The 25,472-nt window shown below is 38.7% G+C and overlaps 3 protein-coding genes and 1 long non-coding RNA gene across 4 annotated transcripts; 3 read left to right on the top strand and 1 right to left on the bottom strand.

Moving 5' to 3' along the window:
* Nucleotides 1–3,088: 3,088 nt before the first annotated feature.
* On the top strand, nt 3,089–7,855 carry LOC146970456 (uncharacterized). The gene is made up of 5 exons (XM_085804914.1): nt 3,089–3,231; nt 7,053–7,149; nt 7,265–7,384; nt 7,477–7,555; nt 7,701–7,855. Exons 1-5 carry the CDS (start codon nt 3,122–3,124, stop codon nt 7,787–7,789), a joined length of 495 nt encoding a protein of 164 aa, XP_085661040.1. The 5' UTR covers nt 3,089–3,121; the 3' UTR covers nt 7,790–7,855.
* A 3,399-nt stretch (nt 7,856–11,254) lies between these two features.
* LOC146970455 (uncharacterized) lies at nt 11,255–12,460 on the bottom strand. Its single transcript, XM_085804795.1, has 5 exons — nt 12,307–12,460; nt 12,126–12,222; nt 11,873–11,992; nt 11,698–11,776; nt 11,255–11,547 (listed from the first exon to the last, which is right to left on the bottom strand). The coding sequence occupies exons 1-5, from the start codon at nt 12,417–12,419 to the stop codon at nt 11,456–11,458; spliced, it is 501 nt and encodes a 166-aa protein (XP_085660921.1). The 5' UTR covers nt 12,420–12,460; the 3' UTR covers nt 11,255–11,455.
* Nucleotides 12,461–14,499: 2,039 nt separating this feature from the next.
* On the top strand, nt 14,500–19,163 carry LOC146970454 (uncharacterized). Its single transcript, XM_085804913.1, has 5 exons — nt 14,500–14,629; nt 14,727–14,823; nt 14,948–15,067; nt 15,165–15,243; nt 19,043–19,163. The coding sequence occupies exons 1-5, from the start codon at nt 14,517–14,519 to the stop codon at nt 19,129–19,131; spliced, it is 498 nt and encodes a 165-aa protein (XP_085661039.1). The 5' UTR covers nt 14,500–14,516; the 3' UTR covers nt 19,132–19,163.
* Nucleotides 19,164–21,951: 2,788 nt separating this feature from the next.
* Nucleotides 21,952–23,038, top strand: LOC146970453 (uncharacterized). The gene is made up of 3 exons (XR_015038014.1): nt 21,952–22,077; nt 22,754–22,873; nt 22,960–23,038. It is a non-coding gene; the product is annotated as an uncharacterized LOC146970453 (long non-coding RNA).
* The last annotated feature ends 2,434 nt before the right edge of the window (nt 23,039–25,472 follow it).

Below are 25,472 nucleotides of genomic sequence, written 5' to 3'. Positions count from 1 at the left end.
AATGGCCCTAATTATTACAAATTAGAGAAAATAATGAAGACAAGTGCTGTGGTGTTAGCAGTGTTGTACACATATTAAGGTGCATAGTATATCAGTATGTGTATGTATTTATGTGTGTGTGTGGTTCTGTGTGTGCCTACAGTATGAGCATTGATGAGTACTGTATGTGCTGGGGACTGGGCTGAGGTAGCTGGAATGATTGAATAAAGCATGAAAAAGAAAGAAGGGTCAAAGCAAAAATCAACAACGAGGGAGAGAGAGAGAGAGAGAGAGAGAGAAACATAAAAAATAAAAATAGAAATTAATTAATTAATTAAAGCAGAAGTAAGTGGTCCGGTCGTTTTCGCTAATGCTGCGTTCCAGGCTGGCTTTTGAAATCGTAAATTACAGTCACAACTTACGACTTTGTAGCGTTCCAGGCAACCCACTCGTGTTTTTCTGACCTGTTTTACCGGTGAAAGTCACTATAACGGCCACTCGTAACTTCCGACCGGTGAACTCGTACCAGATCGAACTGGTACGACTTCACGGTCGGAAAAATACGAGTTTCCTTGAACGCACCATAACAGTCCTCGTCCCTACGTCGCCACATTCACGGCGTTCCTTGGCTGCACACACAGCCCTGCATGCCGTTCTCTCTCCTCATTGGATAAAAACTGTAGGATACGATAAATGTTTTCTCCTCGGCTCAGAGCAGAGCAGAGGGACTGAGAGACCCGTGTTTCAGACCAAACACTCTATGTAAGTGATTGCTGTCGGAAGATACAACTATTTAAGACTTATATTAACACAAATATATCACTTACTTCTGCTTTAAGATAATAATTATTCCCCTTCCCTTTCCCATACCTCCCCCTCCTCCTTGGCCCTCTGTGAACCAAATGGGTTTCTGCCTCTTTCAGCTGCTTCCAGACCCTGGGGTGGAAGCTGACCGGTGGGGGCAGCCCTGTCCACCCCACAGCCTTCGCGGAGCTACCCCCAGACCTATGGCAATAATAGTAATAATAGTAGATCCGAATGATCAATAATAATAAATAAAAGAATAATAAAAATGAGATTCGTGAGAAAGGACAGTGGTGTTACTGAGAAAAAATATTGATGTATCAGGGAAAGATGGGTGTGCGTCACAAGGCTGTTGTGATTTCATTTCAAAGAATCTTATTGCATAGAGGCATATAGGCTAGTACATTGTAGTTGTAAACATACTGGTATTCCAAAAGAACAAAGGAAACTTATCATCAGGGATGACCATCTCACAAGGAAACATCATTCCTGGATGCTCACTTATGGCCTTGTGACTTTAAACGATTCACTCACTAGGTATGGACGGTAATCCAGGACTGCTGAGTCTAATTTGTTCTGCTATTGCAGACTTAGAAGTCCTGAAAGTACCGTGACCTGATGACTGCTTGACAGACTCACATTGTGTTAGGTAAACAACACTGTGTGCATGACCGTGTTGAAATGACCTACAGTATAATCAATTTTTTTGCACTTTTTTACACACTCACCAGTGTCTGATGTCTGATGATTTGAATGTCTGTGTCAAGGAACATGATAGGGTCGCTCTCATTATGCATTTGTTTTATCTTTATGCATGAAACAGATAAATTAAAAACAAATTTCTTCCTATAAGGAAGACAAAATATACTCAATATAGGCTATTATATAGTTTATCATGTTTACTTCTCATTCAGACCTTGAAGTCTATACTGTGTGTACCTATCTAAGATCTTGGCTGCAGTAAATGCTCCTTGATCTTCCACACCCTACCTCCCTGATGTATTGACTGCTTTAATCAGCCCCATCTACTTCTTTTAATGACACTCTAAATTAGCCCTAATGCTGAGCAGCATGACAGGCAAATTTATGTCAGCCAAATCACCAACATCCAATTTTTCCGGCATCCTAGAGTGCATCTCATCTGCCCTGTTTGAATCTTCTTTTTTTAATTTATAGTAAAGCAAATGATATCAGAGTTCAATGGAACTGCTTCCTGTCAACACACTAACATTTATGTGTTAGACCAGATGACTGTTACATATGTTCTTGAATCATCAGATACATCTCGCAAATTTGCTCTTTTCCATACTACTGTATGTGTGTGTATGTTTGTCTGTGTCAAATTAACAGAAAAATCTGTAGTTAGTCACAGTTAACATGAACATGCTGCACATGAAGCCATATTATTCTTTAAAAAAATAGTCAAGTCACTGTCATTCACAAGTCAGATGACATCCTCAACATCCTGTGCTGCTCTTTACAAAGAGATACTTATTAAAGCTTTGTTTAATTGGATCACTTAAATTAAAAAAGATATGTTTATATAACAAACAATTGATTACAGTTTATAAAATAAGACGATAGATCGAGAGTCATTTTGTCATCAGATGAGCATCAGAGGTCACACACGTTGGAAGAAGTGACAAATTTAAATCTGTAGATATATGTCGAACTGCTGCCTCTCTCTTTACTTTTTAAAATGTATTTGTTAATTTATTTACTTTTTAATGGAAACAGGCAATGGCATACAATTTTAGATACATACAATGTACACCACTGACAAAAACAAACGGACAAAAAACAAGACTGGATAAAACAAAACAAAGCAGGACCAAACAGGACAGAAAGGTGTTTTTTTTTATTTTTATAAAAAGATATAAACGTACGGAAATTAGATTTACAGTTACTAATCAATATACATTTAATCAAACTTAAATGTTTCCCATTTTTTATTATGCTTTTCTACCTTGTCTTGGTTTGTTGCGTTTATTTTTATTTTTTATTATATTCTCTTCACTTCTATCCTGCAACTGCTGATTCCCATACATAATAATGAACAATTGAACCAAAGTGTAGATGTGGTAAATACCCACTTTATAATAAGAATGGTTTCCAGTGTAATTAGAATAATCAGCACAAGGAGACCAAGTCAGACAATTAGCACGAGACCCACATGTCATAATCCTAAACAAATCAATTTCAAGCTTGATTATTGACCCCAATAAACGCGTCTGATATTTTGTATAAAAGGGCTTGAAAGGGAAACAGTACCCAGTCCACTCTCAACAATAACACTGCACTTCAAGAGAAGGAACGTTGCATCACTCCAACAGTGACCATGAAGACTCTGCTGCTGGCCTCTGCTCTCTTTGCAGTACTGTTTGGCTCCATCGCTGCTGTCCCTTTCCCTGTTCCCGTTCCCTACCATGCCTTCTGCAGAACACTCTGGTGAGTAAGAATTGCTTATCTCCAACAGTTCAGCGTCAATTTGTGTGTGCTGCAGTTTAATGTAACTCAAAAGAGGATGTTTGAATTCATCTTTAAAGCTTGAATGTCTCCATGTTGCTTCTTCTTTTCCATTCTAGGCTCTTCGCAAAACCTTGTGCCGAAATCAGCACCACAATGGTGCAGCAGATTCAAGCACTGAACCCTGTGCTTGGCTGTGACGAGTGTCAGTATATGGTAAGAATAATTTGTTTACATGATAGGATTCAATTCCAATAAGTGATAAGACACCACCAAGATACACAGATTACCAAGGTCTAATGTCAATGTTAATAGTCATATATGTGTTTAATAATAAATTATTTCTCCCCTTAGCTTGTGTCAGCCACCCCCCGTGCAATCAAAGCCAACCACACCTCTCTTGATGGCGTTCAGGCTGAGAGCATAACCTTTACCTTCACTCCCACCATCATGACTGGCGGCTGCCGTGTGTCTGTAAGTATTAATTATGCTTTTTTTTTAAATGAAAAATGGAAACTGTCACACTCGTTGCATATAAGTTAATACAATAATATCTACCTTGATAATTACTACATTTCAAATTGCATGCTTTCAAAGAGTTTTACTGCCACCTCTACTATCTGCTCTTTAAATGCATTGGATTGTAAACCTTCAGAACAGTGCATAAATCTGAGTATAAATCGGTACCATGGATTCTTTTTTTTTTATTTTCTTATTTACTAGGCACAGTCCACTTCTCTGGGTTTCACCAGCCTTCTTGATGATGGACTCAATTACTGCAACCTCTACTATCTTCTGTCAGGTGAGTCAACAAGTCCACATTGTGTTATATTTTACATTGGAAGCTATTTTAAATCTTTTTTATTATTATTATTATTGCTGTACCATCCATGTTTTTATTGAAAGTTGCAGAATATGTAACAATGAATGTCTTATTGATCTAATTTCCATTCATGTTTTGATTCCAGCGAGTGGACTCACCACTGCACCAGGCTTCATGGAGATGACCAATGAATGGGCTTGCCTGGGCTATGGACTCGCCACCTGTAAAGCCTAACTGGCTTCAGTGTTGAAATGATTTGACTAAGGAAAAATGCATGATACATACATTTGATTTTAAACCCTAGTTTTCCCTTTAGGACCAGCTGTTTCTTGTAGTTTAGCTTGATATAGAGAAATACTAATAAAGAAGTTGCAATGCTATAACGCTCTGTCTCGCTCTGTTTTTGCATGCACCACCCATTCTTTCATTTCCCTAAATCTCCAAATAACTGGACCAGAATATTTGTGCTTGTTAAGTGTTAGTGATGGAAGTATTTATCTTAAGGAGTAGGCACTTTTCAATCCAATGCTTTATCTTGCTATGAGAAAATTTAAATGCTATATATATATATATGTGTGCGCCTGTTGTGGACCACCCTTGATGAAAATTCACAAAACAGTCCATTGTTCTCAGTCAAACTACTAGATTTCCTGTTATTGACCATATGCACTGAAGTCCCTGAGTGTATCTATGGTGCCCCCCTGTGGCAAATTCCCCTGTTTTGGTCTCAAGTATAGCAATTGTTGTGTACATGATCTATAAAAGTGTACACCTTTGCTGGGTATTTGACCTTTTTAAAGGAGCAATATTATTATTTGACAGTTTAAAAAGAGGAAAAGCCATTTTTTGGTCCTCTCTAGTCTGGCAGATCAGAACATAACTCCTGCTGCCTTGCATTATATTTTATGTCGTGTTCAGCACCATATACAGAGCAGACATTCAGCAGCTGTTGGAGACCAGCACTGCTCGCGGAAAAAACAATCAAATCATCCGCATACATCAGATGGTTTAATTTTTGGCACCAATCATACAACCAGTCCTACAGGCTGTGAGTTGCCGTGATAGTTCGTCCATATACAGGTTAAAGAGAAAGGGGGACAATATGTTCCCCTGAATGTCCCCATTTAACCTGCATAGTTTGATTGGCGTACCAATATGCCAGCACCCTCATTATGCATACAGGTACACCTCTTTCAACCATTTTAGTGAACAGTTTTTTATGGTTAACTCGATCAAAGAAGACCTGATGAATTCTGATTTTTATACTTACTTACAATTTCTTTTAGAGCATAAATACATGGGTCAGTGCCATGGTTATGCTTAATGACTTTAATTAATCTATCAAGCAGTATTGTCTCCAGCACTTTATGCTGGCTAAGGCTTTAGGCCTGTAATTGTCAATGTTGCATAGCTTGCCTGCTTTTCAGGCAAGCTATGTGGTATGTGCAATATTTATTTAGACTCCTATTTAAAATATACATTTTTAACCAATCAGATACGTTTAGAAGATGTATTGAACAATGATGAAAATTAATGGAATGAATGGGATGGGTTCTTGAGTGCGGTGTGGGGAGTGTTGGAGGTCTGTAGCAGCGCCTTGGCATCGATGAACCCCTAGTGTCCTAGAGGAGAGAGGAGAGAGAAAAACAAAGCAAGAGAGGGTGGGAGAGAGGGAATGCGAATGTAGGAGCGAGAGACTGAGGGGGAGGGTCAGGTCCGCTTATATACTGTAGGAGGCTGGGCTGTGATTGGTGTGTGTTCCTGCTCCTGAAACTGCGCTTTAACAAGCTTTGATAGACGTAGCGCTGCAAATTCTGTTGCATTTTGTTGTTTTGCAATGACAATAAAGGCTATACCATTGTTACTAAGGTTCTGTACAGTCTTCACCTTCACATTAGCCTCAATGCAACGAGGCAATGGCCCATATCTTATATGATTTTATCTTAGGTTGTTAACAGTTGTTTACCATGATGTATGCGTGTATGGCCTCTCTTTGACTTCAAGACAAAATGCCTGTATTAGTCACAGTGGCCACATGCATAGCAAATGATGTGCATGAAATCATCTCCTCTTCATTAACATAGCAGTCAACAAATGGTTATTAATGAGTCAAATGAAATGACCAATTCTTCCTTGGCTGGGTTTGATATGTGCACTACGGGAAACAGATTAAAGAGAAGTAGGTTAGACATTTGGTTCACCCAATTTTAAAAAGATAAACAATGGTCATGTTTTTCAGATAGTTTTCTCACTCTCACTCTCTTTATTTCATAATTTGGGTCTAACTGTCTATGAGAAATTTGTTCCTCTTCTCTCCCCCTGAAATGTTGTTGGTGCAACTCTCAAATATTGGTGAAATGAGAAATGAGTTGAATTAAAAAAGACAGTACATTTGACTTCTAACAATTATTGCATTATTGTTTGCATTATACTGTCATATTGTGTATCTTCTGTCAATGATGTGCCCACTTCCAGATACAGAAATACAAACAAATGCACCATGTAGCATTGGTGGATATCTACCCATTTTAAAATAAGAATTGTTTCATGTGTAATAGGTTACAAACAGTGAGCACAAGACCACCGGGTCAGACTATCACCACAAGACCCACCAGTCATACCCTTAACCAAATCCATTTCAAGCCTCATTACTAACCCTCATGATGAGCCTAGTACTTGTATAAATGGGTTTGCTTGAGAAGCAACAGCCCACACACTCTCAACGGCACCACTACACTAGGAGGAAGCAACCTGACTGCCCGACTTCACCATGAAGACTCTGCTGGTGGCCTCTGTTCTCATTGCAGGACTGATTGGCACTTTAACTGCTGGCCCTCTCCCTCCAACTCCTTCTCCTTACAGTGCCTTCTGCAGAACAGTGTGGTAAGCTTGTTTCTCACTCTGTGTCTCTGTATTTATATTTGAGTTTTTGACTGTTTTTAGTTGTCATGAGTGCTAACAAGTGTCTCTTTCCATCCAGGCTTTTTGCAACACCTTGTGCTGAAATAAGCACTACATTAGTGAAACAGATCCAAACATTCAACCCAGCATTTGGGTGTGAGAAATGTCAGTATATGGTAAGTACCACTCGTCGGCTTCAAACAAATGTTTTTGTTTTTTTTTTAAAGAAAGAAAAAAAAGGCACAAACACCATACAGCTTTGGTTTAACGATGAACTGTTTTCTCTTCTAGCTTGTGTCAGCCACCCCTCTGGGCATCAAAGCCAACCACACCTCCCCTGATGGCCTTGAGGCTGAAAACATTACCATTACCTTCAGTCCCACCATCATGGCTGGTGGCTGCCGTGTGTCTGTAAGTATTAATTGCACTCAATTGTTTACTGAGTGTATCATTCTTTCTTTCCATCAATAATGCATTTATTTATTTATTTTCTCATTTGCCAGGCTGGGTCCACTTCTCTTGGATTCACCACTCTCCTGGATGGTGGCCTCAACTACTGCAACCTCTACAACCTGCTGTCAGGTGAGTGAAGAAGTTCAGATTGTGTCACAGTTTACAGCAGAAACTACTTTAACTTTTACGTATGCCGTTCTTATTCATGTATAAACAAAGGAATGTGAGACATGAATGTGGACTGACCTCATCTCCATCCATGTGTTGTTTCTAGCGAGTGGACTCACCTCAGCACCAGGCTTCATGGAGGTAACCAGTGAATGGGCTTGCCTGGGATATGGACTCGCCACCTGTAAAGCCTAACAAGTTTCAGTGTTGAAATCACTTGAGCAACAAATGCATGACTTTGTTGGATTTCATTTAAAACCCTAGTTTTTCCTTAGTCCTGGCTAGTCCTGATAGTTTATATGGTATATGTAATTGTAGACTAATAGATGCTGCATATATCACTGCCTATGTAGATTGACAGTAATATTAATAAAGAGCTGCAACAGTATTATTCTCTCTGTGTGTTTATATGTGTGCCTTTGTCCTGCAACTGAGCAGAAAGGAGGAAGAGTCTATAGTTTGATACCGCTCAGTCTCATTTTTCTATTATTTAATTTCCAATAACATGTCCTTGGGTTTTGCCAAATTTCCAAATATCTGGATAATTACCCAGGGGGCAAAGCAAAAAAACGGACACGGAGCGTTGTAAAAGGTTTGACACCAGAAATTATATCTAGGAACTTCAAGGATTAAAACCTGGGTGGACAACCCGGTCAACTAGCTGCTGGAAAGCTACAGGGGGCTAAAACCCCTTTCTGGGGTCATTTTGCTGGCGAAATGATGTAAATGCAAATATTTAGGTACTACAATGGCATAAATAGTCATACAACTATAAAATTTGGCAGAGAGTATCTTGACACATAGGGGGAGGCATGAAAAAAAGATTCTGGGGTTTGTTGCAACTCAATTTAAGATATCTCCCTCAACATCCCAAAAAAGAACCAAAAAAAAAGTTACTGTTCGCCTGACAAATTTCTCATGAAAATTATTATTTTTTCAGCACTTTATGACGAATATCTATGCTTAACATGTATATAGAAAATTTCCTTAATTCATAAGCTTCCATTTGAGTCCAAGATAGCCTTTCTATCTCAAAAGCCCCACTTGCTGTGGCCAACGGTCTTCTCTATCTATCTGTTCACTTTGGGGAGACCAGAAATAGAATGGTTTCTGATCATGCCAGTAACATGTTAGTTTTTCAAAATAGGTGTTGCATTGTTTGGAGACAGCCTGTAGCTTTCCAGTAGCTAGTAGAAAGGCTATCTTGGACTCAAATGGAAGCTTATGAATTAAGGAAATTTTCTATATATATGTTAAGCATAGATATTCACCATAAAGTGCATGAAAAATAATAATTTTCATGAGAATTTGTCAGGCGAACTGTTAACTTTTTTTGGTCTTTTTTGGGATGTTGGGGGTGATATCTTAAAATTGAGTTGCAACAAACCCCAGAATCTTTTTTTCATGCCTCCCCCTATGTGTCAAGATACTCTCTGCCAAATTTCATAGTTGTATGACTATGTATGCCATTGTAGTACCTAAATATTTGCATTTACATCATTTCGCCATCAAAATGACCCCAGAAAGGGGTTTTGGCCCCCTGTAGCTTTCCAGCAGCTAGTTGACCGGGTTGTCCACCCAGGTTTTAATCCTTGAAGTTCCTAGATATCATTTCTGGTGTCAAACCTTTTACAACGCTCCGTGTCCGTTTTTCAAAAAACTGGGATTTTGCCCCCTGGGTAAATGACTATTATAGTAACAGTATTCAACTGGTGGTATGGTACTATGATAGTGACCTCTCCTTATATGCACTAAGGTCATTCCTTCACAGGACTATTAAAACCATAAGGTGAGCACAAGCTGGAAATATAATACACCATACATTAAAGGTTTATAAGGTAATAACATACATATGTTATAGGCAGTGACGGCTGGTATCAATGGGCTAGCAGGGCTAAGCCCTCCCTGCATTACACTACAAAAGATGAGACAAATATTCTCTAAATAACATACAAAAGATTGGTATACGTCTTAGTGAAATCCAAAGTGGCAACAGTATCAAATAGTTTCAAGAAAAACACAGGATATAACACGGGATGTCTGCTCTCATTGATGTTCTGAGTGTAGATGATTGACAGGTCTCATGTCCCGCCCTTGTCATTTCTTTGGCACGACCCCCCACGGCCCTCCTTCCCTTATCCACACTGGAGAAACCTCTGTTGATTTGTTTGTTCATTGTTCTAATGTGAATAAATTCAGAAATTGTTGGTTCTTTACTTGTCTCTCTCTTCATTGGTTGTCGGGTTACTGTTCCGAGGGCCGTTGCTAGGAATTCTGGGCCCCCTGAAAAAATACTGACATGAGCCTCCACCCCCTGACTTTTCATCACCACTTTTTTGATTGACTGTGTATAAGAGGAATTTAGTCACACAAAAAATCGTCCTCCTGGGGGGTTTTGTGGGCCCTACTGGGCTGTGGGCTCCTAGAATTGTCATCACCTTTCTCCCACATGCAACGGCCCTGACTGTTCCTAATAAGGGATGTAACATATATGTATATGTATATGTATATACATATACAACAGCACCATGGTTTACCTATTACGTTGTACCCATATTAACACACACACACACACACACACACACACACAGAGGATTACAACCAAAACTATTTACAGGAAGGTTATAATTATTATTTATTTTTTTTATTATTCTTATTACTTTTTTACTTAATTTTCTCCACTTTGTTGTCCTGTTGGGTGATTGTCTTGTTGTGTCTCCACTCTTAGCTCTATTGCCCTGTGTCATGTGTTGTCTGTTAGTCACTCAAAAAGAATAAAACGATACACAGGGGCCATAAAACAGTATAAATCTGTGTTTTATAAAAAACATTGTACAAACGCAGATTATAAAATAGATAAAATCTCTCATTATAGTACAAAGAGTAGATGAGGGTGCAAGATTATAGAACTGTTTTAGCTATAATTAGGTAACAAAGCTATTGGAGTTAAGAAATGTTTACACCTTTATCTTGGATGGAAAAAATACAGTTATAAAATTGTGTAAAAAATCAATACAACAACAACAACAACAACAACAACAACAACAACAAAAAATACAGTTATAAAATTGTATCTTCTTAACTATTTCCTTAAATCCTTTATTAAGTCATTCTTAAGAAAGCAAAAACATCGGATTCATGAAGGCATTCTTAGACCTCATACTGTAAGTTGAGAGTGTGTGTCAGGTGATCCTGCATAAGTGGGACTTAGGAACAAATTTGTTCTTAAGAACGGTTCGTGAATGAGGCCCAGATGTTGTTAAGAGAAATAAAGGAGTCAAAGACAAGTGATGCTGCTGTAAACAGAAATAGATCCAGTGGTAAAGTCAATAGCTTTGTTACCTAATTATAGCTAAAACCGTTCTATTCTCTTGCACCCTCATCTACTCTTTGTACTATGATGAGAGATTTTATCTATTTTATAATCTGTGTTTGTACAATGTTTTTATAAAACACAGATTTATATTGTTTTATGGCCTCTGTGTATCTTTTTATTCTTTTTGAGTGACAGATATTTGGAAATTTGGCAAAACCCAAGGACATGCTATTGGAAATTAAATAATAGAAAAATAAGACTGAGAGGTATCAAACTATAGACTCTTCCTCCTTTCTGCTCAGTTGCAGGACAAAGGCACACATATAAACACACAGAGAGAATAATACTGTTGCAGCTCTTTATTAATATTACTCTCAATCTACATAGGCAGTGATATATGCAGCATCTATTAGTCTACAATTACATATACCATATAAACTATCAGAACTAGCCAGGACTAAGGAAAAAACTAGGGTTTTAAATGAAATCCAACAATGTCATGCATTTGTTGCTCAAGTCATTTCAACACTGACACTTGTTAGGCTTTACAAGGCTTTACAGGTGGCGAGTCCATATCCCAGGCAAGCCCATTCACTGGTTACCTCCATGAAGCCTGGTGCTGAGGTGAGTCCACTCGCTAGAAACAACACATGGATGGAGATGAGGTCAGTCCACATTCATGTCTCACATTCCTTTGTTTATACATGAATAAGAACGCCACCAAATATGTAAAAGTTAAAGTAGTTTCTGCTGTAAACTGTGACACAATCTGAACTTGTTCACTCACCTGACAGCAGGTTGTAGAGGTTGCAGTAGTTGAGGCCACCATCCAGGAGAGTGGTGAATCCAAGAGAAGTGGACCCAGCCTGGCAAATGAGAAAATAAATAAATAAATAAATCCAGTATTGATGGAAAGAAAGAATTATGCACTCAGTAAACAATTGAGTGCAATTAATACTTACAGTCACACGGCAGCCACCAGTCATGACGGTGGGATGGAAGGTAATGGTAATGTTTTCAGCCTCAAGGCCATCAGGGGAGGTGTGATTGGCTTTGATGCCTAGAGGGGTGGCTGACACAAGCTAGAAGAGAAAACAGTTTTTACATACAATGATGTTAGAAACTGGTAAATAAAAAAATAAAAAATTGTTTTTTGTTTTTTTTTAAAAAACAACAACTGACAATATTTGTTTGAAGCCGACGAGTGGTACTTACCATATACTGACATTTCTCACACCCAAATGCTGGATTGAATGTTTGGATCTGTTTCACTAATGTAGTGCTTATTCCAGCACAAGGTGTTGCAAAAAGCCTGGATGGAAAGAGACACTTGTTAGCACTCATGACAACTAAAAACACACTCAATACAGATACACAGAGTGAAAAACAAGCTTACCACACTGTTCTGCAGAAGGCACTGTAAGGAGACGGCCCAGGAGGGAGAGCGACGGCAGCAGTGCAGCCAAACAGTCCTGCAAACAGAGCAGAGGCCAGCAGCAGAGTCTTCATGGTGAAGTCGGGCTGTTCGGTCGCTTCCTTCCTCCTGCAGTGAAGTGTGTTACTGGTGAGAGTGGGCTGGCTGCTGCTCTGATGTGTGGCTGAGAGAATGGATCTCTCACAGGCCAATTTATGCAAAATAACAAGCCTAACGGTGAAGACTTCCAATTATTCTTGAAATTGATTTGATAAAGAGTGTGACAAGGTGGTCTTGTGAAAACCATTACATGATTGGAGAAACCCTCAGGTCAGTCATTCAAGTCAGTATGCCACTGCCCATCCTCCTGAGTCCAACCTTTAAAGACCACCAATGACTGGTTAGGCTAACACTAACATCTCATTTAAACACAAAAACCTAAAAGAAAAAACTTTTACTGTGCACTTTATTTTGGTTCCAGAGGAATATCCACTCTTTAAAGACATTTTTGTGATGGTGGAGTTTCACCTCAAATAGATAATTATTTTAAGGAGTTAATCAATTGGTGATGTGTCTTTTTTCATGGTGTGATGCTGTTTTATTTGTCATCTTACTAGATGCATACTATTATGTAACATAATGAAATAACGTCATTTGACATTTTCAAATAACATTTAAAAAATTTTCTTGTTCCAATTTTTCTTCTTCACAGTTTATTTTCTTCCAATTCTTTAAAACTTAGAAATGTGGCCTTTAAAAAGAAAAAAAGAGGAAATACAAGCAGGAGGAAGTATAAGCTGAATAGTTAAATAAGATAAAGAGGTAGACTCTGTTCAATGAACCCCCAACACCCCAGGACCAATTCTTTCCCTTCACATTCACAATAAGCATATAAAATGTGTGTGAAATCACTTACATGGTGGATGGTCAGGCACAAAACAGGTGACTATTGACTTCATTGTTGAGATACATGTGTTGATCTGTAAAATCTGAGACTGATGAAGCCACGTGTGAGAGAAGATCAGTGTCAGTCAGTTTCCTCACAACTCACTGAACTGGGTATATAAAATATATTTTGCTGTAATTTTGATGAACTGACCCTTTAATCTTAAAATAGCTGAATTTAAAAGAAAAAGCTGACTTCTTATTGTTGTTTGTTTTCTCCTTACAAATGCAACCTAAGAACACTGGGCCATATTCACCATATCGTCTTAACTATTTTCTTAAATCCTTTCTTAAGTCATTCTTAAGAAAGGAAAAACATCAGATTCAAGAAGGCATTCTTAGACCACAGAAATGTTCACAACTGTGCTCTTAAATTGATAAAAGCCATCTCCTCATTAGTTGAGAGAGTGTAGGTGATCCTGCGTAAGTGGGACTTAGGAACAAATTTGATCTTAAGAATGGTTCGTGAATGAGGCCCACTGAAACTCCACCATAAATGTCTATAAAGCCCCTGTACAGACTTTTCATTTACAGTAGTGTTGATTTTGGCGGCCCCTGTGGACGAAAGCGGTGGCATTTTGCCGGAATGAAGACTGCATTTCCCACTGTCATGAAGACGTTTGTGTAGATCTGTTTTGGAAACGTCGGAAAGAAGACAGGACTTCCTTTTTTCTTTTTTTTTAGCAGCGTCATATCGTTTCGTCAGTGGTCCGACCCGACCATGCCTTCCAGAGGTATAGAATTAGACTACTTAGAAATAGTGTATCTTCACACTGATGGGCTCATTTGCTGTTGTAGGTAACAGAGACACATCAGCAGAAACCAGAGACTTTTGCATATCCAGTTAAAAGCTCCGTATAGGGGCTTTAAAGAGTGGATTTTCCTCTGGAACCAAAATAAAGTGCACAATAAAAGTTTTTTTTCTTTTAGATTTATGTTATGTGCTTGCCTAACCAGTCAAAGGTTGGACTCAGGAGGATGGGCAGTGACATACTGACTTGAATGACTGACCTGAGGGTTTCTCCAATCATGTAATGGTTTTCACAAGACCACCTTGTCACACTCTTTATCAAATCAATTTCAAGAATAATTGGAAGTCTTCACCGTTAGGGTTGTTATTTTTGCATAAATTGGCCTGTGAGAGATCCATTCTCTCAGCCACACGTCAGAGCAGCAGCCAGCCCACTCTCACCAGTAACACACTTCACTGCAGGAGGAAGGAAGCGACCGAACATCCCGACTTCACCATGAAGACTCTGCTGCTGGCCTCTGCTCTGTTTGCAGGACTGTTTGGCTGCACTGCTGCCGTCGCTCTCCCTCCTGGGCCGTCTCCTTACAGTGCCTTCTGCAGAACAGTATGGTAAGCTTGTTTTTCACTCTGTGTATCTGTATTTATATTTGAGTTTTTGACTGTTTTTAGTTGTCAGGAGTGCTAACAAGTGTCTCTTTCCATCCAGGCTTTTTGCAACACCTTGTGCTGGAATAAGCACTACATTAGTGAAACAGATCCAAACATTCAACCCAGCATTTGGGTGTGAGAAATGTCAGTATATGGTAAGTACCACTCATCAGCTTCAAACAAATATTGTCAGTTGTTTTTGTTTTTTTTAACAGTTTCTAACATCATTGTAAAAAGTTATACAGCTTTGGTTTAACAATGAACTGTTTTCTCTTCTAGCTTGTGTCAGCCACCCCTCTAGGCATCAAAGCCAACCACACCTCCCCTGATGGCCTTGAGGCTGAAAACATTACCATTACCTTCCATCCCACCGTCATGACTGGTGGCTGCCGTGTGACTGTAAGTATTAATTGCACTCAATTGTTTACTGAGTGCATAATTCTTTCTTTCCATCAATACTGGATGTATTTATTTATTTATTTTCCACATTTACCAGGCTGGGTCCACTTCTCTTGGATTCACCACTCTCCTGGATGGTGGCCTCAACTACTGCAACCTCTACAACCTGCTGTCAGGTGAGTGAAGAAGTTCAGATTGTGTCACAGTTTACAGCAGAAACGTACTTTAACTTTTACGTATTCAGTGGCGTTCTTATTCATGTATAAACAAAGGAATGTGAGACATGAATGTGGACTGACCTCATCTCCATCCATGTGTTGTTTCTAGCGAGTGGACTCACCTCAGCACCAGGCTTCATGGAGGTAATCAGTGAATGGGCTTGCCTGGGATATGGACTCGCCACCTGTAAAGCCTAACAAGTTTCAGTGTTGAAATGACTTGAACAACAAATGCATGACATTGTTGGATTTCATTTAAAACCCTAGTTTTTTCCCTTAGTCCTGGCTAGTTCTGATTTGGTAGTTTATATGGTATGTACTTCTAGACATGCTGCATATATCACTGCCTAGTAGATTTAGAGGAATATTAATAAAGAGCTGCAACTGTATTATTCTTTCTGTGTCTTTATGTGTGTGCCTTTGTCCTACAACTGGGCAGGAAGGGTAGATAGAGAGAGAGTCTATAGTTTGACACATCTCAGTCTTATTTTTCTATGAATTAATTTCCACTAACTCGTTTTGCCAAATTTCCAAATATCTGGATAATGACTATTATAGTAATAGTATTCAACTGGTGGTATAGTGTGTCACTAAAATAGTGACCTCTCCACATATGCACTAAGGTCATTCCTTCACACAGCTATTACAACCATAAGGTGAGCACAAGATGAAAATACTGTATAATACACCATACATGAAGGGATTATAAAGTAATAACACACATAATTATGTTATAGGCAAAGCATATTAGTTTGGGTTTGGGTCATTCAGTGTGAATAAAGGTGCATTAAAAAGTTTGAAAATAATCTAAAAAAAATAGATTATCAAATAGGTATTTCATTTATTCAAACCATAATTCCATAATTTAAATCATAATTCAAAAATCATTGTGGTTTCCCCCATTTGCAATGATGTCAAGATACAACATAAAATGTAGGTCAAAGAAGAGATTAAGAGGGAGTTAAAACAATAGGAGATGATATTACATTGTCGATGGTAATATTTATCTTACTAAAAAAAGAGAAAATAAAACAGTATAAATATGTGGTTTATAAAAACATTGTACAAACAGAGATTATAAAATAGATAAAACCTCACCATAGTACAAGATTAAGAGAATAGATCAATTTTTAGCTATAATTAGGGAACAAAGATATTAAAGTAAAGATATGTTTGAGTTCAGAATATGAACAAACACCTTTATTTTGGATGGGAAAAAAATATAATTGTGTAAAAAATCAACATCATAAGATACCTGGTGAAGTCTTGTATCAGTGTGGCAACACTGGTTCAGACTGGGTCATGACTTTACCACTGGATCTACCATATACAGCGCTCATTATAGTTTTTTGCTTACAAAAGCATTCCCATGCTATTGTCACTTGTCTTTGACTCCTTCATTTCACATTCAGATCAATGACCTCAAATTGTTCATTATTTCAAAGAGTTAATCAATTGGCGATGTGTTTTTTTTGTGTTATTTGTCCTCTTACTGAATGCATACTATTTATGTAACATAATAAAATAATGTCATTTGACATTTTCAACTTTCTTCTTGTTCCAATTTTTCTCTAGTTTATTTTGTTCCAATTCTTCATAACATAGAAATGTGGCCTTTAAAAAGAAAGAAAAAGAGTAGATACAAGCAGGAGGAAGTATAGGCTGAATAGATAAATAAGATAAAGAGGTAGACTCTGTTCAGTGAATCCCCAACAGCACCACCCACCACCCCAGGGCCAGTTCTTCCCCTTCACACTCACAATGAGCATATAAAATGTGTGTGAAATCGCTTACATGGCGGATGGTCAGGCACAAAACAGGTGACTATTGACTTCATTGTTGAGATCCATCTGAGACTGATGAAGCCATGTGTGAGAGAAGAGAAGATCAGTATCCAATCATTTTCATCATGGGTAACATAAACTAGGTATAGAATATATATTTATACATATAAAGACCTTTGATTTAAAACAGAAGTAAATGATCCGGTCGTTTTGGCAAACTTCCTGCACGCGCATCCCTTGGCTGCACACACACGTTCTCTCTCCTCATTGGATAAAGGTTGTAGGATACAAGGAAAGTTTTCTCCTCGGCTTACAGCAGAGCAGAGTGACTGACAGACCCGTGTTTCAGACCAAACACTCTATGTAAGTGATTGCTGTCGGAAGATAAAACTATATAAGACTTATATTAACACAAATATTCCGCTTACTTCTGTTTTAAAGATAGCTGAATTTAAAAGAAAAAGTTGACTTCTTCTTATTGTTGTTTATTTTCTTCTTACAAGTGCAGCCTATGCTAAGAACACCATAACAACAAATGTCTGGTCTAAAGACTGGATATGTATTTCACTGGAACAAAAATAAAAGTGCACAATAAACGTTTTTTTCTATTAGATTTGACCCCTAAATGAGATGCAAGTTTTTGCTTAACCTGCCATTGGTGTTGTCTTTCAAGGTGGTGAAGGCTCAGACTTCACATCGGAGGATGGGCAGTGACTTACTGACATGAATGACTGACCTGAGGGTTTCCCCTATCATGTAATGGTTTCCACAAGACCACTGTGTCACACTCTTCATCAAGATTGCCACTGTTAGGGTTGTTATTTTGCATAAATTGGCCTGTGAGAGATCCATTCTCTCAGCCACACGTCAGAGCAGCAGCCAGCCCACTCTCACCAGTAACACACTTCACTGCAGGAGGAAGGAAGCGACCAAACATCCCGACTTCACCATGAAGACTCTGCTGCTGGCCTCTGCTCTGTTTGCAGGACTGTTTGGCTGCACTTCTGCCGTCGCTCTCCCTCCTGGGCCGTCTCCTTACAGTGCCTTCTGCAGAACAGTATGGTAAGCTTGTTTTTCACTCTGTGTCTTTTTTATTAGAATGTGAATCTGTTTTTCTTTTTTATTATCATTATTATCAGGAAAGCAAACTAGTGTCTTTTGTCTTCTAGGCTTTTTGCAACACCTTGTACTGAAATCAGCACCACAATAATGCATCAGATTCAATCGTTCAACCCCATGATTGGCTGTGACGCATGTCAGTATAGGGTAAGAGGCAATCGCGTGTATGATTACATTAGTCATATATTGGATGGGTAGAAAAATCTATTTTTACCCATATCCAGTATCACTGTTAAAAGTCAATGAATTGCTTTTTCTTCCAGCTTGTGTCAGTCACCCCTGTAACCATCAAAGCCAACCACTCTTCACCTTTTAGCCCTCAGGCTGAGAGCCTGAGCTTCACCTTCAGTCCCATAATGACTGGTGGCTGTCGTGTGTCTGTAAGTATAAGTGATGATGATGATTCATCAGAAATGTGGGGTTTTATGACAAAGCATAATTATGAATGTTTTTTTTTTCATGAATACAGAGCCCCATTATTTCAGCTCAATTGTAATAAGCTGCCTATTCCTGGGAAAAAGAGGTTTTTATTAGAGGCCACAGAATTTAACTCGTCACAATGGGTGGGGAGAAATGTTTTTGAAGCTGAAGGAAAAATCATTAGAAACACACTAATGTGGTATGTATTTAGTAATCCTCAATTACTTACTTGTCTGCTTCACAAGGCAAAGTCCATTTCTCTTGGATTTACAAGTCTTCTTGATGATGGACTGAACTACTGCAACCTCTACACCCTGGTGTCAGGTGAGTTCAGGAGCCAAGGACTTTACTTGAATGGTCTTTTTATGTCTGCTGCTCTGAGTGAAGTCTGACACGTAAAAGATATCTGATTTTGATCTATGTTTTGATTCTAGCGAGTGGACTCACCACATCAAAAGGCTTCATGGAGATCACCAGCGAATGGGCTTGCCTGGGTTATGGACTCGCCACATGTAAAGACTAACAAGCTTCATTGTTGAAAGGATTTGACCAAATGCATGATTGTGTTATATTTGGTTTAAACCCCTATTGTTTTAGTTGTTTCTTCTATGCTGTTGCATTACAGTTTGTCATGATAAAGAAAAATACCAATAAAAAGAAAAGCAATTCTACTATGCTCTGTGTGCATTTTTGTGCTTTTCAAAAGGGACTGGTGTGAATTCAGAGCAGCTATGCCCAGACACATTGCCAGAGCTTAGCTATAAGGGGGGTATTTGAATTTCATAGGGGGCGGTGCCATTAGGATGTGCTATTAATATTCTTGCACCACTGACACTTTTGTCTGAGGTTACATACTGTACGGATCACAGATGTAATATGTCCGGACACATTAGGCCCATTTATTATAACCTGGAGAGTAGCGTCATTAACTTACTATAAACGTGGCTCTTCCAGCTCCATCTCCAACTGTTCAGTGTTGAAGTTCAACATCATCATGAAATATCTGATATGGAAGCAGAGTCTGGTGGACAATTAATCCATTTACAAACGTACATTTTTTTGCTAACAGCTAAGAGCTAATGCTACAACAATTGTTAGCATCTCTGTTTTTTTTTCTGGCTCCACATTATTGAGCTATGACCTCTGACCTTTTCAGTCAGGCCGTGATTAGCTTTTCAAGGCAAACAAAAACATGCCACACACTTTTAGAGGAAATACTACAAATGAATAACTAATATTTAAAACTGAATCTGGACACCGGTGAGGGGGGCACCCATGGATATGAAAGATACTATGATATGATATGAAAGTCAATCATAGATGTATATGGCACCAATGATATGAAATGGTGTATACTTCCTGTCTCCCAAGTAGGCGTGGTCGCACGTAGGCTCCCCCCACCTTGTCTCTATGTTTCTAAACTGTCTTTGTATATACATCAGTTGGGGTGCAGAGTGATTGTGGGCGGGCCCATCCCCCAAAAGCCAGTCTCTCCTCTCCTCATTCCCGGACTGCTCTCTGATACTGAGCCTGAAATACTAAATAAAAGAAGCACTGATATCATTTCATGAGCCCTTTAAAGGCTCCATGGTGCCTAAACCAATACACTATTAGTTATGGAGCTTGTTTGGGCTCGTTAGTTACACTTACAAGTGCAGAATGATGGCAGAAACACACCAGTAACAGCCAACACTTCCCACACTCTGGCGCCTGTGGGCATAACATTCGAGCTGTCAGTCCAAATGCAGATTACTGCTTTCCTCCACTGTTGTTGCTGCTTATTCGGGCATATGGGTACAGGGTGTTCAGGAATAGAATAATAAGATGGATTTTACATTTATTTACAATAAACACATGACGCATATCAGATGTAATTGGTTACACACCAAATTTTCCCTCTGCTTTCTGGTTACAGTTTAGTTATTTGAGCTTTGCACACCACGCTGCCTACCAAGGGATTTATTACTTCTCATACAAGACACGATACACTACACACTGTTTATTGGTTTTGAGACTTTGATCATAACAAGAACTACGGAGATGGCCAAAGGCAAGAGGCATGACAAGCTCTGCATTCATGGGCAGGTTTATCAGGTCAATAGTCCTCCAAACAATGAGCTCACCTCGGGACTTGTGAGGTAAATAAGAGACAATTGAGTGATCAAACACCAGAAACAGACAAGCCACAGGTTTCTTTTTTTGTTTCTTCTTTGGCTCAATCAATTGCTGCCAGGTCACATGCTACAAGAATGAAAATTGATGCATGAGCTGATTGCCAGAGTCAGAAATTCATCATTTGCCTAACCAGCATTGAAAACTTCTGCTGTTGCTGTCTTTGTGGCTGTCAGCTGCAACTACAAACGAGTAAGAATACATGCATACATTTCCTACCACTATAAACATGTTTATTTCAACTGTAAAGTTGAATATGGGGTCCTATGGGGACTGACTCACCTTTGGAGCCACTTTCAAGTGGACTATTCAAGGAAATGTAGTTTTTGGCCATAAAGTGTTGGCTTCATTTTTCAGCTGGAAGTAGTTGCCACCTGTAAAATATCCAGTATACAGTTGCTCTCTTTATGATATATATAAGATAAGCATGAAGCGGACACACCATAATATAATTTCAATCTAAATTCAGGTAGCCTATCACATGACAGATCTCTGTTTTAGGTATCTGTGTTTTGTTTGTTTGTTTTTTTGAATTATTTAAAGCAAGTGAGTTGGAAATGGCTGAATTTATAGTGATTTATATCACTGATTCATGCAACAACAAAAAAAATGTTGACTTTGACTTTGCCTTTTTTCTAATTTGTTTGTTATGCTGTGCTGCATTTCATCATAATAAATAAGGTATAACACTAAATATGCACAGAGCTGCATTTACTCTAACTGCTGTGACTAAGGGCTTGAGTAGAGGCCACTTTCTGCAAGACCAATAACTCACGCCCTTGATCTGATCAATTTTAATCGGCCATCCTGGTCCTCGTGACGAGGCTCTTAGATCTGAATTTTCCTCGGAAATGAATCCCCTTGCTCACTCATAAGCTCAGGTTGCATCAAGGGAATACAGGAAACTCAACAGAGCGGGCAACCATGAGGACTGTACTGCTGGCCTCTGTTCTCTTCACAGCACTGTTTGGCTCTGCAGGTGCTATTCCTGTACCTATTCCTTACCACGCTTTCTGCAAAACGCTCTGGTAAGGTTCACTGACGTGTGCTTAGTGTGGGTTTCATTGTGTCTTTGCATTTGAGTTCAGACGGATATCCTGTGAAAGAAAAATAGAGCTTCTTATTAAAAAAAAACATCCACAGGAAGTAGATTGCTTCTGCTCTCTGTCGTCTCAAGAGTTAAGTGCTCTCTTCCTCCAGGCTGTTTGCACTTCCTTGTGCTGATGTTGGCTCCAAACTGGTGCAGCAGATTCGAGACTTCAGTCCGATGAATATCTGCGAAAAATGTCACTATACAGTAAGAGTTGCTGATTCATTGCAGTATTTCGAATGGGTTGTATATTCAAACTTCAGGTCTGTTTTTCTTTTTTTTCTTGTCATGTTATAGTTTCTTTTTCTAATGCATGCCAACAAATCAACTCTCTTTGATATCTCCACTGTTAACACACAGTCCATAGGGAAACCCATGTGGACACCTTGTCCTCTCCATGTCCATCTCCTTACATTCTGCAGCTATTTTTCATGGTTCTAGTTGGTCCCTTTGATCTAATTTAGAGAAATTTTAATCCTACTGCATATATACATTTTTTCTCTTTGATAATTGGTTGTCTTGGAACCAATTATTGCAGCCAGGGAGAGGTTTTTTCATTATCTTGTCAGTGCCCTCGTGCGTAATATATTCAAAAAGTAGTGGTTTTCAAGGTTTGAATTGAAGAGATTGACGGTGTCCTGTCCTGAACCCTGACCACCAGTAGTCAACCTTAGTGAAGTGACGCTCTTGTTGGTCAGGGGGAGAAAATCCCTCCAGGCTGGTTTGAATATGGAAAAAGTGTACAAAGTTCAATGTGGACTTTGTCTGTGTGTCCACACACTTTTGATCAGTTAGTTTTCAATGTGAACAGTGCAAATGGCCACATATTTGCAATGGTATTGATATATAAGTCTTAACATATAGGTGTTGTCCTCTGTTCCAGCTTGTTTCAGTCACCAACTCATCGATCCATGCCCACCACACTTCCCCAGACCACCTGCATGTTGAGAGCGTAGACTTCAACTTACACAAGACCCTACTGACCAGCAGCTGCTGGGTGTCTGTGAGTTGTCTCACACCTGAGTGTTTAACATGAATAACTTTTTAGATAATTAATAACACATCACAACCTCTTTCTGTTTGCTGCAGGCTCAGTCAGCTTCTATCACGGTCACCAGTGTTATTGACGATGGCCTCAACTACTGCAACCTCTACGACTTGCTTGCAGGTGATTATCTATTTTTATACAATAGCTATAGGTGAATTTTCATGCATTATTGAACCAAGATGTAGTCTTTGTGTGTTATGAATAGACTTTGCTTTTTATTTTTCATGTATTTTGTAGGAAAACAAAAAAAGAAAACATAAAGTGAATTAATCCTATTTGTGTGAATTGATCTTGTCTTTAGCGAGTGGCCTCAACTTATCACCAGGCTTCACGGAGACGACCAATGAATGGGCTTGTCTTGGCTATGGATTTGCCACCTGTAGAAACTAAAAAAGCTGGAGGTACAGCATGCAGCATCATTTGTGCGTTGAGCTTTTTTTTCTTCCTTTTTTTTTGAGCTTGTGCTTTATGGAAGTTATGCAAATGGTCCTGTCTCCAATTAATTTTTCCTTATGTGTAAGAGGTGCACTGGTGGGTTAGTGCACTTCCCATATCACCTCTGGCCCTTATGCAGGAGATCGCCGGCTCGATCTCCAATCCAAATTACGACTTTAAAAACTGCATGTGTAAAAGTTCCTGTTCAAGTTAAATGTCATCAATTCACATCCAAACAGATGTAGACAGGAAAAAACAATCATGTGAACATTAGTGGTAATTTTGAAGGTTGACATTGCATGGGCTGTTTCATGCTGTGCCTGTATACAGATAAAATAGTCATCATCACCTTCGTCATCAGTTAAAGACAACACAACAAACAACAAATATGTTCTCTGGGGTTTTCAGCACTTTTTTTATATTCTGTGAAATCACTGTAATATTGATTTACATGGTGAAATGCATGATGGTCATTCACAAGTCAGATGACCTTTTCCAGCTGGCCGCCAGGCAACAGGAGGCTCGTCAGTCAATTTCTTCTCATCTTCAACTAGACAACAGCAGGAGATGTCTACAAATATAGAATAAAAAACTTATGACTCAATTATTATTTATTTCTTGTCCTTAAAGCTGTGAGTCTTGACAACAGAAGGAAGAAATGTCAATTTATAGGAAATGTGAAATTAACAGAGATTTGAAAAAGAACAGGTAAACTGGAAACATGTAGCCCAAAACCTGCTCAAACACACACAAAAACGGCATAACTAATTTCTACTTCGTGTAATTAGTGTTAATGTTGGTTATCATTTTACTCCTCCCCAATAGACACACGACCAGCAGAGTCACAGCAACACATAAAAGCCTCATTGCAACCGATTTTATGCATTGAAATCATCTGTTATCACTTTTACACAGATAATGTAATGGCATAGTTTTAATTCGATAGCTGTGTGGGAACATTGTGAAATAAATAAATGAACACATTGTCATATGAATATAACTCTATTAATATAATTTTGCGCACATAACAAGGAGATGTGATCGGACATAATGTGCAGGAAAGAGTAGCTAAAGAAAAACGGCAGTGAATTCATTATGATCATCAACATTTATAATTTTTTGCCAAGATTTATAGAAGATGGTGTCTTCAGTTTATGGTTATGTCCTAAACTTAAACTAAAGCTCAATCAGAGTAACCTACTTCACTGATCTGGAGATTCAGGTCAGAGGTCACATCAGATCAGGCTACTTTATTTATATATGTGGGTACATCTGATCCACTGTATAAAATAGTTAGCAATTTTACACAGAGAACAGGCAACATCATGTGTACAAGCTGAATAATATAAATGAATTAAGTAATTAATTAATTAAGCATTGCTTCTTTGCAATATTAGTAATTATTGATGGCTGCTGGAACAAAGCTCTATCTCCATCCAGGAAGAAGAAGCTGAATTTCAAAGTGGTCGACGTGTAAAATCAAGCCGTCTGTTGTACCTGTCTGGTGCACAGTGGTGGCAGGTTAGCCTGTGACTCACCAATCAGCTCACTGGACCATTGTACAATGTGATTCTGAGAATTCCTTCTATTTAAAGATACCATGACGCCAAAAAGAGATGAAATTGATTCTTCAAAAGCATGGTCAAATAAGATCGTCATGGACTTCTCAAGATGGAAATAAGACAGCCTCCCCAAGACATGACAAAGGCTGATGCACTTTTCTGAACACAGCCGCAAAATTCAGTGTACAGTTCAATTTTGTGTCAAAAATCACCTATATTGGCAACATTATAACCTAAATATTCCACTGTCTGACCTTCAATGGATGTGATCCAAGAGGAAATTGGTTAATTTCACATTAGTTATTGAATCAGTGAATCAATTATCATATATTCTATGTTTTATTGAAAGGTATGATAATTGATTTTAGAATGAGAGCCAACAACATGTTATTACAGACCCACTTCCTCCTGAATCTGGGTCAGGCAGCTGTGGAAAGACGTCAACAACAAGAATCCTGTAGAGAAGGAAAACATGGACAGTTGTCTTAGTTTTAAAGAGTCTTGTGGGTAGTGTGACAAAAACAGTGTCATGCACCATAGGTTTGTGTGACTCCAGC

The sequence above is a fragment of the Trachurus japonicus genome, chromosome 17 (genome assembly GCF_045865225.1).
Source record: "Trachurus japonicus isolate A0001 chromosome 17, Traja_1.0".
Lineage (NCBI taxonomy): Eukaryota > Metazoa > Chordata > Actinopteri > Carangiformes > Carangidae > Trachurus > Trachurus japonicus.
Note: the sequence above shows the minus strand (reverse complement) of the source record. Positions and strands in the feature narration are given on the sequence as shown.

Bases quoted from the DNA above. Each gene is read 5' to 3' on its own strand.
- LOC146970456 (XM_085804914.1), top strand. From the start codon at position 3,122: ATGAAGACTCTGCTGCTGGCCTCTGCTCTCTTTGCAGTACTGTTTGGC. The intron at 3,232-7,052 runs GTGAGTAAGAAT...CTTTCCATCCAG, and splicing joins GCCTTCTGCAGAACACTCTG to GCTTTTTGCAACACCTTGTG. The intron at 7,556-7,700 runs GTGAGTGAAGAA...TGTTGTTTCTAG, and splicing joins CCTCTACAACCTGCTGTCAG to CGAGTGGACTCACCTCAGCA.
- LOC146970454 (XM_085804913.1), top strand. From the start codon at position 14,517: ATGAAGACTCTGCTGCTGGCCTCTGCTCTGTTTGCAGGACTGTTTGGC. The intron at 14,630-14,726 runs GTAAGCTTGTTT...CTTTCCATCCAG, and splicing joins GCCTTCTGCAGAACAGTATG to GCTTTTTGCAACACCTTGTG. The intron at 15,068-15,164 runs GTAAGTATTAAT...CACATTTACCAG, and splicing joins CTGGTGGCTGCCGTGTGACT to GCTGGGTCCACTTCTCTTGG.
- LOC146970455 (XM_085804795.1), bottom strand. From the start codon at position 12,419: ATGAAGACTCTGCTGCTGGCCTCTGCTCTGTTTGCAGGACTGTTTGGC. The intron at 11,993-12,125 runs GTAAGTACCACT...TTTCTCTTCTAG, and splicing joins GTGAGAAATGTCAGTATATG to CTTGTGTCAGCCACCCCTCT. The intron at 11,548-11,697 runs GTGAGTGAACAA...TGTTGTTTCTAG, and splicing joins CCTCTACAACCTGCTGTCAG to CGAGTGGACTCACCTCAGCA.